Source organism: Watersipora subatra, chromosome 2 (assembly GCF_963576615.1).
Source record: "Watersipora subatra chromosome 2, tzWatSuba1.1, whole genome shotgun sequence".
Lineage (NCBI taxonomy): Eukaryota > Metazoa > Bryozoa > Gymnolaemata > Cheilostomatida > Watersiporidae > Watersipora > Watersipora subatra.
In genome coordinates, this window is record NC_088709.1 from 24,099,049 (window position 1) to 24,118,103 (window position 19,055).

General features: G+C 34.9%; 2 protein-coding genes across 2 annotated transcripts in view; both read right to left on the minus strand.

Moving 5' to 3' along the window:
• The window catches only part of LOC137387315 (aldo-keto reductase family 1 member A1-A-like), a 32,917-nt gene extending 27,189 nt beyond the window's left edge, over nucleotides 1-5,728 (minus strand). The window contains exons 1-2 of the mRNA XM_068073694.1: nucleotides 5,596-5,728; nucleotides 1,938-2,093 (exon numbers count right to left, since the gene is read on the minus strand). Coding sequence (XP_067929795.1) covers nucleotides 1,938-2,093; nucleotides 5,596-5,667 — 228 coding nt within the window. The 5' untranslated portion in view covers nucleotides 5,668-5,728. The remainder of the gene's footprint in view (nucleotides 1-1,937; nucleotides 2,094-5,595) is intronic.
• A 1,438-nt stretch (nucleotides 5,729-7,166) lies between these two features.
• LOC137387316 (aldo-keto reductase family 1 member A1-A-like) lies at nucleotides 7,167-18,049 on the minus strand. The gene is made up of 9 exons (XM_068073696.1): nucleotides 17,951-18,049; nucleotides 15,643-15,798; nucleotides 12,223-12,339; nucleotides 10,798-10,887; nucleotides 10,168-10,284; nucleotides 9,789-9,895; nucleotides 8,901-9,075; nucleotides 8,132-8,229; nucleotides 7,167-7,531 (listed from the first exon to the last, which is right to left on the minus strand). The coding sequence occupies exons 1-9, from the start codon at nucleotides 18,020-18,022 to the stop codon at nucleotides 7,489-7,491; spliced, it is 975 nt and encodes a 324-aa protein (XP_067929797.1). The 5' UTR covers nucleotides 18,023-18,049; the 3' UTR covers nucleotides 7,167-7,488.
• Nucleotides 18,050-19,055: the final 1,006 nt, after the last annotated feature.

Consider the following 19,055-nt stretch of genomic DNA (forward strand, 5'->3'; position numbering starts at 1 on the left):
ATCTCTCCCCTGCAATAGGAGAAATGCAATATTAGAAGTAAAGTGCACTGATATTATTAGGATAACCAATATCATTAATATAGTAATACAGTAATAATATAAAACCAATGCAAGATTTTGTTTACATTTCAAAACATCATAGTTAACAATATTAAGAAGTTGTGATATTTTCGTAGATTTTTAGAAAATTTATTTAACAAAACTATTTAGAAAAAATAGTAACAGTAACATACTGCACAATACAGTCACTATATACGCTAATCTTGTAAATTCGAATGCTTGTTCTCATAATTAAATCTTATAAACTCAAATAATTATTCTTATAATTAAATATTGTAATTTAATAATTTAATAATAAAAAACTACTTTAGACATCAGTTGGAATACCAAAGTACTCCTAAGTGTCCAAAATGTCAGTTACTTTGAAATCAGCAAAAAAGAAACGATAACTTTTCAGTACTTCTACGTTAATTACAGAAACCTTTGGCAATTCGACAATGCTATAGACTGGTGAAATGTGCACGTTTTTTTCCGTGACAGTCGCACGACTTAATGGTTCTATTCTCTGTCGCTCGGCGTTTCGTTTGCCGATCTTAATTTTGATAAAAATAAGGCTTGCCAAGTTTTAATAATGATTTCAGGCTGAATTAATCTGTCTATTTATGTATAATCCGATCAGATGGGTAAGGTTTAGGAAGCTTTCTACAAATAATAAAGACTTGGTAACATATTTAAATAGGTTTATATGTGTTTTGTATCGTTATTATACTTAAACAACTCCATTGAAAAATGGTTAAATTCGGTGATGAGATTTCGATACAAGGGTTTGCGACGTGCGTAGATGAATAATTTTCGTGAGTTGTGCGCTCATATGCATTTATCATAAATCTCCCAAACAGTTGCTTCGTTGGTGTTTGGTCATGGGATAAATATAAAAATTCTCCATAAACTACAAACAGACACGTTAGTTCAAGTGACCAATGACCATGCGATCCAGAGAAGCAACAAAGGGATGTATTCAATATCTCTACAGCAAATCTCAAAAACAACAATTCTGTTCTAGTGTTATCAATCTCACTGTTAAGGACACTCTACAAATTCTAATGCAACCAAGCGAATGGGCTCCTTAGCATACTAATACTGCAGTAAACTCCTTGAGGTTTGCATTCAGCTTTCACACTGACAGCGTGGTGATGATGCGCTGCTCTGGGCAAGATTGCCTAGATTCTCATTTAGATTTTTATGAATATTTTTTCTTAACACAAATAAATACAGCTTCAGCAATAACAGTACTGTTCATTTTAAAAAGTGCTTCAAGTAATTTTTTGCTAGATTTTCCCTTTCCCAAAAACATCTAAATTGTCTTTCAGAGTCTTAAAAATTTGACTTCCATAGAAATTCTGATAAAAAGTTAAGACAGCGGTAAACGGTGAATTTATATAGCTTGTGATACAGGTTAAAGCTATGCTTGAGGAGTTAGGACATTTAGTAATTATCAAACACTGAATGAAAAGCTACAGCTTTCTGGTTTTTATGCATTACGTAACAATGCGACCTGCAGGTCTTTATTGAACTAAATTTTAAAAACAAAGCACTTTTGGCTAAATACAATCATATTATTATTATTATTATTCTAAGCCACCAAAATTTATTATCACTAAATCTATTAAATCTAATAGCCTACATAATACATTAATCTTTAATCATATAAAACAACGCTTCTATAATATGATGCCCAATAACTGTTCACTAACAGTTAGGATTTCGGACACCTTTTTTAGATTGGGGGACAATTAGTAAATTTGAAACAAGAAAATGCAAAAGCTACTAGCTAGTGATTGCATATAATTGAAACAATACTTGTACATAGCTAGATAAATTAGACCTTTGTAGTTATGAACATCAAACTATCTGAAATATATGCGTGGACATTATACCTTCGTAGTTATAAACATTTCCTCTCTCGTTATTTTACCATCTTTGATTTGCTGCTCCAGTACTTCTCCTAACTGGTCTTCATTTTGATAGTTCTGAGCTGTATCTATATGTCTGTATCCGGTATCAATAGCTGCCTTCATCGCTTCTCCGTTGGACTGCAAACACAGAGTGGTTTTTAGCTGTTACATTTCGACCAACTATTCGATGTCCGCTACCATCACTGTTTTGTTGTAATCGATTTGGAGAGTTATAGTAAAATATTAGCTTTACAAAATTTAATAGACTTTATTCGAAACTATCGATATTTTTTAATCATTTGCGATCGTTTTTTAGGTTTGCTATCGGATAGCCAGGATGTTTCAAGATTAAAATCGACAAAACTAGATCGAAATTAAAACGCTCAGATTTAAGTGAAAGTATTAATATGACATTTATAGTTGCACTTCAGCAAAGAAACTGACAGAATCGCGATGAGTAACGCTGCAACTTGTTTACAATAGCTGATATCAGTAACGAGAGAGACAGGCAGTCGCCTAGCTAGTAACATTATTTTGGCACGTATTTATCTTCCGATCATTTTGACCCCGATCGAGTTCCGTCAATTTAATTTTGAAAAAACCTTGCAGTCAGATAGCAAATGTCAAAATGACCACAAATGATAAAAAACTGATACTTTATGATGAATTCTACTAAAAGTTTTGTAAGTTCATCTTTAATGGTAATGTCTATCATAACGAGCTCAACAAACTGGCAACAGTGAAAACAGTAAATTCAGAAAGTTGACCTATAAAGTTGACCTATATTACATAAGCATTTAGCAAAATACTGCGGTCAAGCATAACATGTAGTGCTTATCTTTTTTTGATAAAAAAATTATCAAGCGCCATTTTTGCAAAAGCCTTTTTGTACATAGAAATGAAAACTTAACAATATTGTCTTTTGGAAAGAACTCCTTACAGAAAACACTATTGGGTAGTTATAAACCTTATCAAAGTGATGAAGCACAATAGTGCAGCAAGCTTTAGCTTAAACTGTTGCCGTTGCAGTGTTGGTAACCTTCCAACATACATGTATGTGTGGTGGTGAAGCGCCTTTCAATATCTATCAATATCTATCAATATAAATAACTAGAAATTCCACTGTCATACAGCCCACGACCAAAGTGATATTGGAAAAAAAGAAAGGGTACTGACGGTTGAGAAATCAATATTAGCAGTCAAATGGCACTGCAGTGCAATAGGATAACCGCAATGGTAGCTGTAATGTACTGGGTGTGGGTGTTATTATATACAACAAATAGCAATAATGAAAGGAAAATATTATATGTTTTTATTTCTCCCCCTGCAATAGGAGAAATGCAATATTGGCCAGTATTACAGGTAAAATGCACTGACATTAGAATAACCAATATTATTGATATAGTAATAATATAAAACTAATGCACAATTTTGTTTACATTTCAAAACGTCATAGCTAACAATATCACGAAGTTGTGATATTTATATAGATTTTTATAAAATCTGTACTACGTAGTCATCATTCTGTAGTCATCCAAACTTATAATTAATTATTGTAATAATCTCATAAGAACCGTTAAAAATATCATCGTCATTTCTTTTACTTACACCGCGTTGGACATCAGTTAGAATTCCAAAGTACTCAAAAGTTTCCAAAATGTCAGTTACTTTGAAATCGGCAAAAATGAAATGATTTCAGTACTCCTTCATTAATTACAGAAACCTTCGGCAATGCTATAGACTGGTGAGATGTGCACGTTATTTCTTTCGTGAAATGCGCACGACTTAATCGTTCTATTCTCTGCCGCTCGGCCTTTTAATTTTCGGTCTTAATTTTGATAAAAGTGAAGATTAGCAAGTTTTAATAACAATTTTCGGCCAAATAAATCTGTCTATTTATGTATAATCCGATCACATGGGTTAGTTTTAGGAATTTGTGGTAACCTTTCAAAGGCTTGGTAACATATTTAAATAGGTTTATATGCGTTTTGTATCATTATTATACTTAAAGAACTTTACTGAAAAATAGTTAAATTTGTTGATAAGATTTCGTAACAAGGGCTTGGTGACGGCCGTTAACGGATAATTTTTCGGGAGTTGTGTGCACATGTGCATTTATTATATATCTCCCAAACCAATCGCTTCGCTCGTGTTTGGTCATGGGAGGATTTCCAGTGTTGGTCATGACTCATTTTTTTGTTGATCTGTGGTGTGTCGAGTTACAGTGATAAAGTTTTAGGAGAGAAAAATACGTTTTGTTCAGGATTTGAACTCGGAACCTCCAGGTTTGCAGACAGGCGTGCTACACTGGGAGGCCATGCTATCACATTGTTATACAATGACCAGGCTTATCATACTCATTACACCTGCATATCTTTAAAGATGATTGGTTAAAATAGTCTCGCTTTATCTAGCACAGCTAAAGAGCATGATGCAATATTTTTAATACTGCTCTCTTAAGTTATGATAGCAAACATTAAGAGCTTACCTAGGAGCTTCTTACTCAATTTCATTGGCTAAAGAAACTTAACCAATTAAATACTAAGTTTCTATGCTAAAACCTTTTTGATTATCCATGCAATGCCAGGTAATTAGCTAGTCTTTACTATAATACAAGGCGAGACTGTCCGCCTATTTGTCCAAGGACGCTCTGAAGGTTTAAGAAAAAAAATTGCTTTCAATAGGGGTTGAACTCAGGGCTTTCGGCTTGGTAGGCCAGTCCTTCGTTTTTCTGTGACATCATTCTATCGTTGTCCGCCATCTTTATGGACACATTTTATCGTTAGAAACTCGCAGCTTCTGCAATTAATTATTGCAAACAATGCTTTTGTTTGCCAATTGTTTATTTTAGTATTAAAACAACACCGAAAAATACTATTAATCAAAAGAATGATGATCGCTTTCTACAAAGACGGAGGTTTTTTCGTGGACGAGTGCATGTGCAAACAGGGTGATGACATAAAATAAAACGATAGATACTCTATCGCCTGCCCCAATAACCTTAGAATAGTTCAGCAGTTAGTTATTACACTTGATCACTTGACGATCTTCCACAGTGTATCAGACTGCTCGGGTAGTGGTTCTTACTATAGCCTGAGTTATACCTTCTTTCGGTCTGAAGCCATGGTTGGAGGTTTGGAAAAATATCGCATTTTACCGGATTTGAACTCTAAACATTCAGCTCACCAGACTGTAGGTGTAACACTTTCACCAGCCAACGCCTTCTCATGCTTGCAGAATAATCGTACATGTAATTAATATCCCTGCCGACCTCTCACAGCACACCAGACTGCCAAGGTACGGGTTAGTGATGAGTATCCTAATTACTTATCGCCATCTTCTGTGAGAACTTTGAGAATGTTTGACAATGAAAGAATCTTTAAAACATTCTGCTTTGATCAACCGATCTACTGCAGTACCTCTTCAGCACCACAAAATGGTGGAGCGACGAATTGCAGCTACCTGTCTGATCTAAAGCTATCATGCAAATCAGAACATAAATAAACCTGCATTTATATGTGTACATATACAGTGTAGGTATTTAAAACTAATCAAGATGTTCTGTAAAGGTAAAACGCTAGAACATGCTGCTGTAGCATTTTAGATACATAAGCAAAGATGACAATTCTACAAAACTCACTAGCCAGGTCCCAAGTCCAACTGTAGGCATACGCTGCCCTGTAGGAAGTCTAATGCTGCCCGTTGCTGCCATCTCTGAAGAAGCTGCTGTATAGATGCTTGCTCGTTGTGAAACTGTAAGCGAGTGAGCTCCATGGAATCAATTCAAATCCAGGGAACCAAAATTAATAGTTGAAGCATGACAGAATAGATAAGAGTTTGGCATCCTAAGACAATGTGAATGGCATGATTGACCTATGTCCTTGATTATGCCGTGATTATGTAGGGCTAAAGCTAGCCATTCCTCATGCTTCATTCATATTTTGTTGCCAGCTTTGCTATCAGAAACTACCTTTATATCCATGTATCAAAGATTGTGTATGCAAGAGTGTAACACTCTTGCAGTGCCAGTCATGCAGTTGATCATATAATAATGTATAGCCTAGTAGCCTATATATATATTCTTAGGTTAGATTCCTGACAATCACTTTCTGCGCTATCTTAACTAGAATTTATGAAGAACTTTGGCGTTTGGTTTAAGATACTTCCAGTACTGAAAAGAGCAAATGCTACTAAACTTTGGAGATTGACTGAATACATAGTGCCCAAGGAGTTCAACATTTTGCTCATATACCTAATTTCACAGTATTGAGTAAATACTCATCATGCTCCATGTACTCGGTGATAAAATATTGTATGCCTTGAGTCTATGGTATCTGTTCTACTTTTAAAACTCAGATAATCTTCTACCAGGTCCTTCTGCATGATCCAAAAGCTCGACGACTCTCTGTCACCTCGGGAGGACTCAAGAAGATACAAGAAATAAAACCTGAACCAGGTTCCGCTCTCGCTGAGTATATCAATACTATCAACAACTGCTATCCAGAGGAGATTGTTAAATACTACTCCCCAGGCTACTCTGATGCTTTGTTAGAGAGGGTCGAGACGTACGCACCCGTCTCGTAAAACATTCTTATTTCATCAACTCTCCTACATTTATTTTATATCAAAATGACTATTTATTAAAGTGATGACTCCATTACAGGTGGTTTCTAATTGGCATGCTACTCAATATATCTGTATATATGCAACAATTCAATTTATGTTTTGATCTGCCGATGCCGAACCTAATGGCTTGTTAGTTTCTTCATTTTAAGATCCTTGTTCTCTACAGAGGGATTTTCATAGCTTGTGTTGACCAGGTACAAAAATGAGAGGACAACTCCTAAATATATTACAGCTCTAGTTGGTAAAGTAAGCGTGTTGACATTCCAGGGTTGAAGTTCCAGGGTAATCTATATATATAAATTTCTGTGTTTGTCTGCCTGTCATTAATTCAGTTTTTATGATAAAGTTTTAGATACAAAAAATTCGCCTCGCAGAGGGTTTGAACTCGGAACCTCTGGGTCAGCAGACCAGGGAGCTAATCCACTATGTTGTCCTTGCCATACTATGACATTATAGAGTACATAGATATGCATCGCATGCAAAGGTCATTACGTGTGTCAAGTTGGCTTCCCGGCTATTATTATAATAATGATTTAGACTACTAGCTTACCAGGTAATTATTTTATTACCCATGCAATGCTGGGCATTCAGTGGTATACTGATAGTTTTGACTGGAAGCATGAATATGCTAGCTTGTGATCCTAACTTTATACTGTACTAAGTATGCATATTTACAGCCAAATGTCATGGAGCCACAAGCTATACAATTTTCATTGACTTAGTGTTAGTTATGGAATGTCTAAAAATGTAGATATCTGTTAAAATAATAATAGGTAAAAACAGAATATAGCTGTTTCAGTCTAGTCAATTAATAAGTAAATGATAGTTATCCAGTTTCAAAGGTGCTGACTCTGTAGGCATGGAGTGTTGGCAGACATTCAGATGGCCAGACTTGAGTTACATCTAACTAATCTTTTAGTTCTGGCCATGGAAAGTATGGATGACTCATGCTAAAATCATAAGAGAGCAAGAATAACAACAAATGAATTTAAAACATTGTTAACCTTTACACAAGCAGCTAATTCAGTGGCACTGTCACTGCTAAACTCGAGTATTGACAAATGGATAAGTTCAGATAAATAAATTATAAAGGCTGATGATACTGTTTATAAAACTATGAAAAATTGCATTTTAAAAGCTATTTTAAAACTTTTAAAAATATTAAAAAAGTATCAAAACTGTTTAAAGTATTATTGTGATTCAAGTCTGTTTAGTTTTCTCAGCCTTACAGTTTCCAACGAGTTGCGTTTTAGCTAAAATCTGCTGTTTTTCACTACATGTATTTGTATGAGTGAACTTTGGCTTAGCAGAAAACTCTAACCTTCTCAATTATCATATGAAAACCAGGTCTGTGAATAAACCAACTTTGCTCATGTTTCAAGACTGAAAGAAAGGCCTATGAAGATGGCAGCTGTTATAATTAATACTGGTTAAAATGAGACGACTATATGTAGTCATATGCTGTCAAAGGAAAAGCAACTTCAAAAACTCTTTGGAGTTTGTCACTGATAATATGTTGCTTACAATCTGTTTCATAACCAAACCCTTACTTGGGCTTTCCAACGAAACTAAAGGTGAATAGCCTTAGCTCTCGATTCAAGCCTTTGATCATATCCATTTCCTCATCACTCAGCTCAAAGTCAAAAATCTATAAATGAAAAAAGAAGGAAATTAGCCTGTCTAGACGAATCCTTACTAGTACAACCTAAACCAAAATTTACTGACAGTGGTGGAAAAGCTCTCCTAATCAAGTTGCTTCATTCCTAAATGCTTTTTTTTTATCAACACATTACAGATGAAAGCTTAAGATGTCTTAAGATAAGCATTTATGCCACATCTTAAATAGAGGAAAAGTGGGCAAATGGCTACTCGAATACCACCTACATAATTTAAAAAAAGGAAATTCTGTCTTGCTCCTTGCTCCTTGTCGTTTCTAATAATAAAAGCATTTGATTGTAGCAGTTAAATCTTGTGACTTACCAGTTGTTTGCAGATACAAAGTTGGTAATCTTTAACTGAGAGATTATAACTTTCTAATATATTTACTAAAATAAAAGCCATTTCCGTCCATGAGCATCCATGAGTACGTTCCGCTTCGAGCATTAAAAAAATGTATCACACAGTAATTGAACTTAAATATTCAGCTCTGCACTCCGACACAATAACCACCACACCAATCAGCTACCTAGTCATGTAAGGCACATAATTACGCACATACTTATTACACATGTTGATCTCTCTCTGGGCTGCCAGCATGATAGTCTTTAATAATTAATAAAGTTAAAAAATTCAAGTCATAAATTATGTTTCGATATTCACCTCTAGGTTTTGCTTCATTCGGCTGGGAGTGACACTCTTGGGTACAACAATAAGATTCCTCTGCACAAGGTTGCGAAGGAGAATCTGTGAAGGTGTTTTGCCACGTTTATCCGCTATTTCTTTGAGCAGAGGCTCATCGAGTAAAGGTTCGACGATTGGACCAAAGTTTACCTTTCTAGAAACGTGAGAACTTCAACAGGATTTCTATCAGCATAGGTTATAATAGGAACAGCCAATCAGCTATAGACAAGTAATTAAAAAAGCTGGTCTGCCTTTTTATTAACTTAACAAACGAAAAACTAGAACCACTTGAACCTTTGCCATAATAAAAAAGATTGCATCATATAAGAGTCAAACTTGCAACTTTTGGCCTGGCAGATCAACATTGTAACAACTACGCCAAGAAACCGCCTTCTGAAATTACAGAATCATTGTGTGCATAGTTATTACACCTGCTGATCTTTTACGGCACACTAGACTGTCAGTGTATTAGCTTCTATAAAATGCAAAATGGTAGAAACAGAGGTATGGCATACAAGGCTTACTGCATTTGGACTCTAAAGTCAATGTAAAGCTTACAAAAATCAATAATCATCAAAATTTTTCATATATGATGGATGTCAACAGCTCAATGTTAAGAGCACACGTACTGCTGGTGCCCTCTATCTAGATGTTTAAGTAGGACAACTTCTCAATTAGCAACACTCACACAATGCTATATTGAATTACAAGAGTTTCATCATTACCCTGTGATATATATAATTATGGTGTACTTCTATTAGAATCTAGCTGTTAAAAACACATAGACTTGGGGTATCCCTTTATCAAGATGGTGAAGCAGGACAACTTCTCAATTAGGTAACGACCTAATTACTAAACTCTACTCACTTAGGTTTTCCAGGAGAACCAATCGGTGAGTATGCAGTTACCGTGATTCCTCTGGTTTGGCAGAACTCGACCAAGTCATACTGAGGCAGCCATGCGTGAACCTCAATCTAGAATAGATCAGAGTTGATTGGTGTGATAGATATCAAATAAAGCTCAATTCTGACCACTTATGCTGGAACATGGAAAGCATAATCACCCTTTTTATAGTTTTGTATATACAAATTATAAGTGATAATTCTTACTAAAATCCACTTTTCTGTAATCCATGAGATATAAAATGAGCAATGGATATATGTTTGTGTGAAATCAACATCTTTTATAAGAGCTATATAAACCATATATAGCTACATAGTCTCTTATAAAAGCTATATAGACAAACCTGATGATTCGCTGGCTTTATTCTCGCCTCAGTACAAAACCTTTCAAGCTGTTCTTTGTTAAAGTTTGAGACTCCGATAGCTTTTACAAGGCCATCATCCACGAGCTTTTCCATTTCCTGTTGAGCAGACATGTTTTGTTTTCATTTTGAGCAAAATGAGGAAGTATTTCCAGAAACGATCAACATCATATATTTAATCTATTTCATACAATCTACAGATAATAATATAATATATTATAATATAGCTGTGATATATATTACAGATAAGCCTTGATCGAAAACACAAACTTGGCTTGAGTGGTCTGCTTACAGTTTGTGCAAAACAAAAACAGTAACATTTTCACAATGGTAAATACTTATATACAATGCAGATTATTTAATTAAAGATATCTTGTTTATTGTATTAAAACATTTGTTATAATCAATTACCTTTGGAATAAATTGTTAGCAATCAAAAAGTGTGTTTTATAATTATTTAGAATTAATTTGAAAGATTCTAGGGGATAGAAATGCATTTCAAGGCCCAAAGTTGGTTCTATGAAATATGAGAGAACCTAAATACAGTTTGGACCTGAGATTGAATTAAATGCATGAGAAAAGCTTAAACCGCATAAGTGGACTGTAACTTACCCTCCAAGTGTCTAGTGGATCAATAAATGTTGTCTTTATTGTGCCATCACTGTATTTTGGCGCTTTATACCCTTGATCCAAATCCTCATTCTGCAGAATATAAAAAACACAAGTTTGGACCTGATAACAACTCCATTATCCATGTGTATGTGACACTACAGTAGTGGCTTCTATAACATAAACCTCTTTTTACATAACTACGTAAAAAGGGTATGTATGTATATTAGGCAATTTACGTGTATTTTGCTGTTTGTATATCATAAAACCCTTATAAAGTAAATGAACTTGGAACGGACCGTTTAGGTTTTAGAAGCGTGTACTGTATTATCATCAATCTATCAATCTATCTCTTAGGCTAATTCTCCATTCTAAGACTGTCCGTTAGTTTTTCGTTTACATCATCCACCAATCTGTTACTCAGCCTATCAGGTATTTTGTCTATCTATGTCGCTCAGTCTAAACTAGTTTACTTGTGGTGACTTCACATATAAAGTGCTCAATTTATTAGAGTGCTAGAATAAAATAAGGTATAAAGGGATTAAAATTTAATTGCACTACAACATTATTCTGTGTGGTTTACAACAAAAATAAAGGCACAGCTTTAAATCTTGGCAAACCATCTAAGGTGCTAAGAAGGTTTGATGCTAAAGTGCTAAGATGGTTTTAGCACCTTTTGAGTGTGGTTTGATCAGATTTAAAGCTGTGCTTTTAATTTTAATGTAAACCATATGAAACAATGTTGTAGTACAATAAATTTTAGCCCTCTATAACTTGTTTTATGTCCCTAAGTTTATATTTTAGTCTAATGACCAGTTTTCCTTTTTGCCTATTATCATTTTACCAGCCAGCCTATCTTTCACCGCACCACTCAGTCATTTTGTATCTCTCACTCACTAACACTCTATATCTCAAGCTGCAGTCTGCTCAAGTTCTCAAACATACATGCGTCTCAGTGCATCGATAGCTTTTGTCTAATTTGTGTTTGACTTACCCTGTCACTCTTTTTCTCAAAACCATCTGTATTCGAGGCAATAGTTCTAGTTTGGCAGTAAGCAAGTTTTGGCAAAGCATCTGTTTTATCATTTACCCCTATCTTTATCAACCAATCATGACTAATAGCTATTCAAAAGGCTTCAGACAGCAGTCCAGTTTTATCTCAGCTGTTTATCCAAGAATGACAAACAAATTATTTTCCTTTCTTCATTTCACTTGTCAAGGTTACAACAATGATCCAACGATTCAACTACTTGTGAGCTTTAGTTTACATCACGAAGTTGTTACCTAGGTGGATATTACTCTAAATTTGCCAGCTCAACTAAGATTAATGAGTAGATGTTGTACAGCTACAATCTTTAGCATATTTATTACCACCAACCGGGTAGAATTTCACTTAAATTGTTATATTTCTACCCTTCAAATACTAACCGAGAATGAAACAGGAAAATGAATGAGGTAGAGGTCAATGTAGCTTGTTCTCAGCCTCTTCAAACTTTTCTCAGTTTCTCTGCGAACATCCTCAGGAGCCATGGCCATAAAGATGAGCTATAGCATCCAAATTCAAACACAATATTATTTGTACAATATCTTTGGTATGACTAGCTCTTTCAGCTTGCAACTTAAATTGTTTACCTTTTTATCAAACCTGCTCTTTCATATACTGAAATAAAAAAGCTTGATCGCTGCACATGTCTTGGCCTATTTTAAAAACTCTCTCTAATGTTAAGGGCAGGTTTGTCAAACGCTACATTGACATCATGCAACACTTCTTCTGCTATCACATAAATGCTCCACCGAATTTATGTTATCATCCAAAGATGCTATTGAGTTTCCTAAACTGGAAAAATTGCAAGCAAGATGAGCGACTTGCTATCTATCATTAAAAAGCTCAGACTAATTGAAAGAAGAAAGTTCTAGAAGAAAGGACAAATTATATCAAGAACTTTGACTAGCATTTAAATAATGGTCCAGACCAAGGTTTAACCAAGTATGATGAACTATGGTTGGCTAGAAGTTCTTGCTCTTTAACGGCGTGTGAAATTAAAAAGGAGAAAATATCTGATTATGTATTATGCAGCTAGTAATAGATGGCCTACCTACTATTACTAGACATTTAATGAATAATTTAATGAGCAGCTTGCGCATCGGCTTTGGGGCCAAAGACTAAGGTCCAAGGCCCAATGCTCAACTGTAAGTATAGCGACAGACTAATCAGCAACTGTAGGTATAGTGACAGACTAACCAACAACTGTAGGTATAGTGACAGACTAACTAGCAACTGTAGGTATAGTGACAGACTAACTAACAACTATAGGTATAGTGACAGACTAACTAACAACTGTAGGTATAGTGACAGACTAACTAGCAACTGTAAGTATAGCGACAGACTAACCAGCAACTGTAGGTATAGTGACAGACTAACTAACAACTGTAGGTATAGTGACAGACTAACTAGCAACTGTAGCTATAGTAACGTAGTAAGTTAAAATTTAGCAGAGCAAATTGTAAGAAGAAAAATAAACCTAGTTTTTTGTCTTGTTAAGTCAACAGTAATACAATAGTTAAATATAAAAACACCTCCATAAACTACAAACAGACACGTGTTATTTCTATAGACTAATGACCATGTGATCCAGAGAAGCAACAAAGGCATGTACAGTCATACTTCGACTTACGAGCTTAATGCGTTTCGAGACTGAGCTCGTATGTCAATTTACTTGCATGTTGGTGCAATTTATTTATATATAGAACAATTTAATATATATTGATTGGTTTCCATACTCTAAAAATGCAAATAAAACACTTAAAACAAAATATTGTAACAGAAAAAAACATGTTATTTATTATCCTAACTTACCACATGCTTTCAAAAAGCGACAAATAAAAAATAATGCAAGGAAATGTGATTAATTAAAATGTAAAATTAAATACATGTACATAGAATAGCAGTTAACGCTAGCATTTGCCAGAGAGGGAGATAAAAGTTATCTTTCATTACAACGGTTGTCTTTGATAAATTTGTATTTTATCAAAGTCTTAAAAGACAAACTTAGAAGCAAACCTAAAAGCAAACATTCATTTTTAACTTAACGTAATTAAAATTTCTTCGGCGTTCATAGTTTGAAGTTCCTCGCTGGTTAGCTAATTTTTCCTTTGTTTCGCTTTCATGACTAGCCGGCCGTTTTAAAATAAACCTATCTAAGGACGTTTGCCTTTGTCGCCTTTTCAACATGTTGTGATTAGGACGAACACAGGTGTCGTCACAAAGGGTTAATGCACGACCACTAGCCAACTTGTCCGAATGTCTTTTTTTATAGTTTTGATCAATAGCACCGGTCTTTTCACATAGCATCGTTTCAGCTACGTTGTTCCCGGCCAATTGTTTATCTTTTATCCAATACCTGAGCAGTCTCTACATCAGCGGTCGTGAAGATCGCTGCGCCGCTTAGAAACTATGGTTAGGCCTTTTGCGAACTAAATGTCCTGAATATAATCCTTCTGTTTGATAATTGTGGATGTATTTCTGTCATATTGTTGAGCTAGCTCAATCACGCATACACATTTTGCGTATTTTTCAATAATTTTCTGTTTGATATCAATTGTTAACATTCACTTTTTCTTTGCATTTTCTTTTATTTTACTGGCAAACTTTCGGTCTACGCACAATACTTTTAATTCACACAATTCTGCACTGAAAATCGCTCGCAAAAAACACGGTACAATAGTATAACCTAAGCAGTTATGATGATGATGAACTCTTTAAAAAATTCAGAGTGATGCTGTTCTCATAAAACACCTCCAGCATACTTTGCAATCGACTCACGTGCTCGTATCTCAAACATGGCTCGTATGTTAGTGCTAAAACTTGCTTAAAATCTGGCTTGTATCTCAAGTTTCTCGTACGTTAGAGCACTCGTAAGTTGAAGTATAACTGTATTCAATTATCCATACAGAAGCAAGTCTCTAAAACAACCATTCTGTTCTAGTGTTATCAATCTCACTGATAAAGACACTCTATTAATTCTAATGCTACCAAACATGTGGGTTCCTTAGTGTACTAATACTGCAGTAGAATTTTTGAGGTCTGCATTCAGCTCTTACACTGACAGCGTGGTGATGATGCGCTGCTCTAGGAAACATTGCTGAGATTCTCATTTAATTTTTGGTGAATATTTTTTCTTAACACACATAAATACAGCTTCAGCAATAACAGTACCGTCCACTTTAAAAAGTGCTTCAAGTAATTTTTTGCTAGGTTCTCCTTTCCCCAAAATCATCTAAATTGTCTTTCAGAGCCTGAAAAATTTTACTTCTATCGAAAGTGTGGAAAAAAGTTAACACTATGGTAAACAATGAATTTATATAGCTTGTGGTATAGGTTGAAGCCATGCGTTAAGAGCTGTGCTATTTAGTAATTATCAAACTTGAGGAATAAAAACAATAGCTTCCTGTTTTTATGCATTACGTAACAATGCAACCTTCAGGTCTTTATTGAACTAAATAATAAAAACAAAGCACTCTTGGCTAAATTCAATTATATTATTATTATAAACTACCAAAAATTATTATCACTAAATCTATTAAGTCTAAGAGCCTATATAATACATTAATCTTTAATCATATAAAACAATGTTTCTAATACGATGCTCTATAACTGCTGACTAACAGTGATGATTTTAGACACCTTTCAGATTGAGAGACAATTAGTAGATTTTAAACAGGAAAAAGCCAAGGCTACTAGCTAGCAATTGCATTTAGTTGAGACAATACATGTACATGACCAGGTAAATTAGACCTTTGTTAGTTACGAACACAAAACTATCTGGAATATAAGCATGGATATTATACCTTTGTAGTTATAAACATTTCCTCTCTCGTTATTTTACCATCTTTGATTTGCTGCTCCATTACTTCTCCTAACTGGTCCTCATTTTGATAGCTCTGAGCTGTATCTATATGTCTGTATCCAATATCAATAGCTGCCTTCATCGCTTCTCCATTGGACTGCAAACACAGAGGGGTTTTTACTTTTTAGCTGTTACATTTCGACCAACTATTCGATGTCTGCCATCATCACTGTTTTGTTGTAATCGATTTGGAGCGTTATAGTAAAATATTAGCTCAAAAAAAATTGTAATAGATTTTCTTAGAAAGTATTGGTATTTTTGTGTTCTTTGCAATCATTCTGGATGTTTGCTATCGGGTAGCCAGTATGTTTCAAGATTAAAATCAACAAAACTTGATTGCTATTAAAACGCTCAGATTCAAGCGAAAGTATGATTATGACATTTATAGTTGCACTTCAGCAAAGAGAATGACAAAATAGAGACGAGTAACGCTGCAACTTGATCACAATAGCAGATATCAGTAACAAGAGAGGCAGGCAGCCACACAACTGGTAACATTATTTCGGTATGTATTTTTCTTCCGAGCGTTTTGACCCTGATCATTCTTTTTGATTTAATTTTTAAACAACTTCGCGGTCAGATAGCAAACGCCAAAATGACCACAAATGATAAAAAACTGATACTTTATGATGAATTTTACTAAAAGTTTTGTAAGTTCATCTTTAATGGTAATGTCTATCATAACTAGCTCAACAAACTGGCAACAGTGAAAACAGTGGAATCAGAAAGTTGAATTATATTACACAAGCATGTAGCAAAATACTGCTACCACACATAACATGCATTGCTTATTTTTTTCTTGTTAAAGAAATGGTCAAAAGGCAAAGCCATTTTGTATGTAGAAATGAAAACTTATAAATATTCTTTTTTGGCAAGAATTTCCTACAGAAAACTCTATTGAGCAGTTATAAACCTTATCAAAGCAATGAAGCACAATAGTGCAGCAAGCTTTAGTTAAAACCGCTGCTGTTGCAGTGTTGGTAACTTTTCAAAGTATGTGTGGTGGTGGAGCGTCTTTCAATATCTATTAGTATATATAAAAATTCCAGCGTTGGTCATTTGTCTGTTGGTCTATCGTGTGTTGAGTTACGCATAGTGATAAATTTTTAGAAAGAAAAATAGACTTCACACAGGATTTGAACTCAGAACCTAAGGTCTACAGACAGGCATGTTACACTAGTAAGCCACACCATCACATTGTTTTACAATGAACTAGTATATCATACTCATTACATCTGCATATCTCTAATGATGATTGGTTAAAATACTCAAGCTTCCTTTAGCACAGCTAAAGAGCATGATGCAATATTTTTAATACTGCTCGCCTAAGTTATGATAACAAATTTTAAGAGCTTACATAAGAGCTTGTTACTCAATTTCGTTGGGTAAAGAAACTTAACCAATTAAATATAAATTTTCTATGCCAAAACTTTTTTGATTACCCGTACAATGCCGGGCATTCATCTAGCCTTCACCATAATACCGAGCGGGACTGCAGCTTATTTGTCTAAAGACAGTCTGAAGGGTTTAAATAAAGCTTTTAATAGGTGTTGAACTCATGGCTTTCGGGTTGGTAGACCAATACTCTACAACAAGCGCCGATAACCTTAGAATAGCTGTGCAGTTAGTTATTACACCTGAAGATCTTTGACAGTGTACCAGACGGCTGGGATACTAGTTCTTACTATAGTAACAGTTATCTCCTTCCAATGGTCTGAAAAAACGGTTGGAGGTTAGGAAAAAAGAAGTACATTGTACTGGATTAGAACTGTCAACATTTAGCTCACTCGACCAACACTGTAACGCATGCACCAGTCAACACCTAGTCATGCTTCGGAATAATCGTACATATAATTAGTACTCCTGACGACTTCTCATTGCGCACTAGACTGTCGGGGTATGGGTTGGTGATGAGTATCCTAATCGCTTATCGCCATCTTGTGTGAAAACTTTCAGAAAGTTTGACAGCGAGAGAATCTTTAAAAATGTCCGCTTTGATCAACCGATCTACTGCAGTACCTCTACCAAAACTCTCCTCAGCACCACGAAATGGGGGAACGACAAATTACAGCTACCTGTCTGATCTAAAGCTATCATGCAAATCAGAACATAAACAAACCTGCATTTATATTTATACATATAGGTATTTAAAACTAACTGAGGTATTCTGTAAAGGTAAAACGCTAGAACATGCTGCTGCAGCATTTTAAATACATTATAAGCAAATATGACAATTCCACAAAACTCACTAGCCAGGTCCCAAGTCCAACTGTAGGCATACGCTGCCCTGTAGGAAGTCGAATGCTGCCCGTTGCTGCCATCTTTGCAGAAGCTGCTGTATAGATGTTTGCTAGTTGTGGAAATGTAAGCTAGTGAGCTCCATGCAATCAATTAAAATCCAGGGAACCAAAATTAATAGTTGAAGCATGACAGAATAGATAATAGTTTGGCATCCTAAGATGATGTGAATGACATGATTGACCTATTCCAAAAAACTTATAGCAATTAGGTAAATGGACATTTTTTGGTATATTGTAACCCTTGCAGGTGAAAATTCTAATGCTGATTGGAAGAAGTTGCAGAAAAGACCAAAGTAGAGAAGTTTGCAACCAACTGGCTAGGTGCAACCAGATCTCCTGTGTTATTGGACAACAGATTACTAGCGAGTATAGTATTTACTTTATTTTTTAAACCCGATCGACTCAGTAGTCATCCAGAACAAAGTCATGTGACCTTAAGACAGTAAATAGCAGAAGTGATGTGCATTTTCAGGGTTTATCTCCAACCTGCCTGGCCTTCTTTGCAGACATCTTGGCTGTTAAGATTTAATCTTGCACCCACAGGTGGTCAGAGTTGAAAAGTGAGATGCATGCAGATATGACTTATGAGTGAGTTGTGTGGAACTTCATTACAAAAAAGTGCAAATAAGTTTTCCAATAACTTGGCATTACCTAGTAAAATGAACATGGGCTACGTTCTTTGCTAAAATATAGATGGTATTTGCAATGCTCATCGTAGAGAAACTATTACCTAATTGTATTTTGAGTGCTTCAAGTACATTCTAGGTATACATAACTTACCTGCATATTTACCTTTTTATTGTCTAATTTTTATTCCACCTCACCTTACTCTATGCTTTGGCATAACTATTCTGCCTAGCTGAATATATAATTTATATATACACACCAAATGTAATTATGTTCTAGATATATTACATAGTGACAAGAGCATACAACTCTAAGCGACTTTTCAAAAAGTTGCAAGACTACATTATGTAGGGTTAAAGTTAGCCGTTTCTCAAGCTTCATTCATATTTTGTTGCCAGCTTTACTACAAAAAATTACCTTTATATCC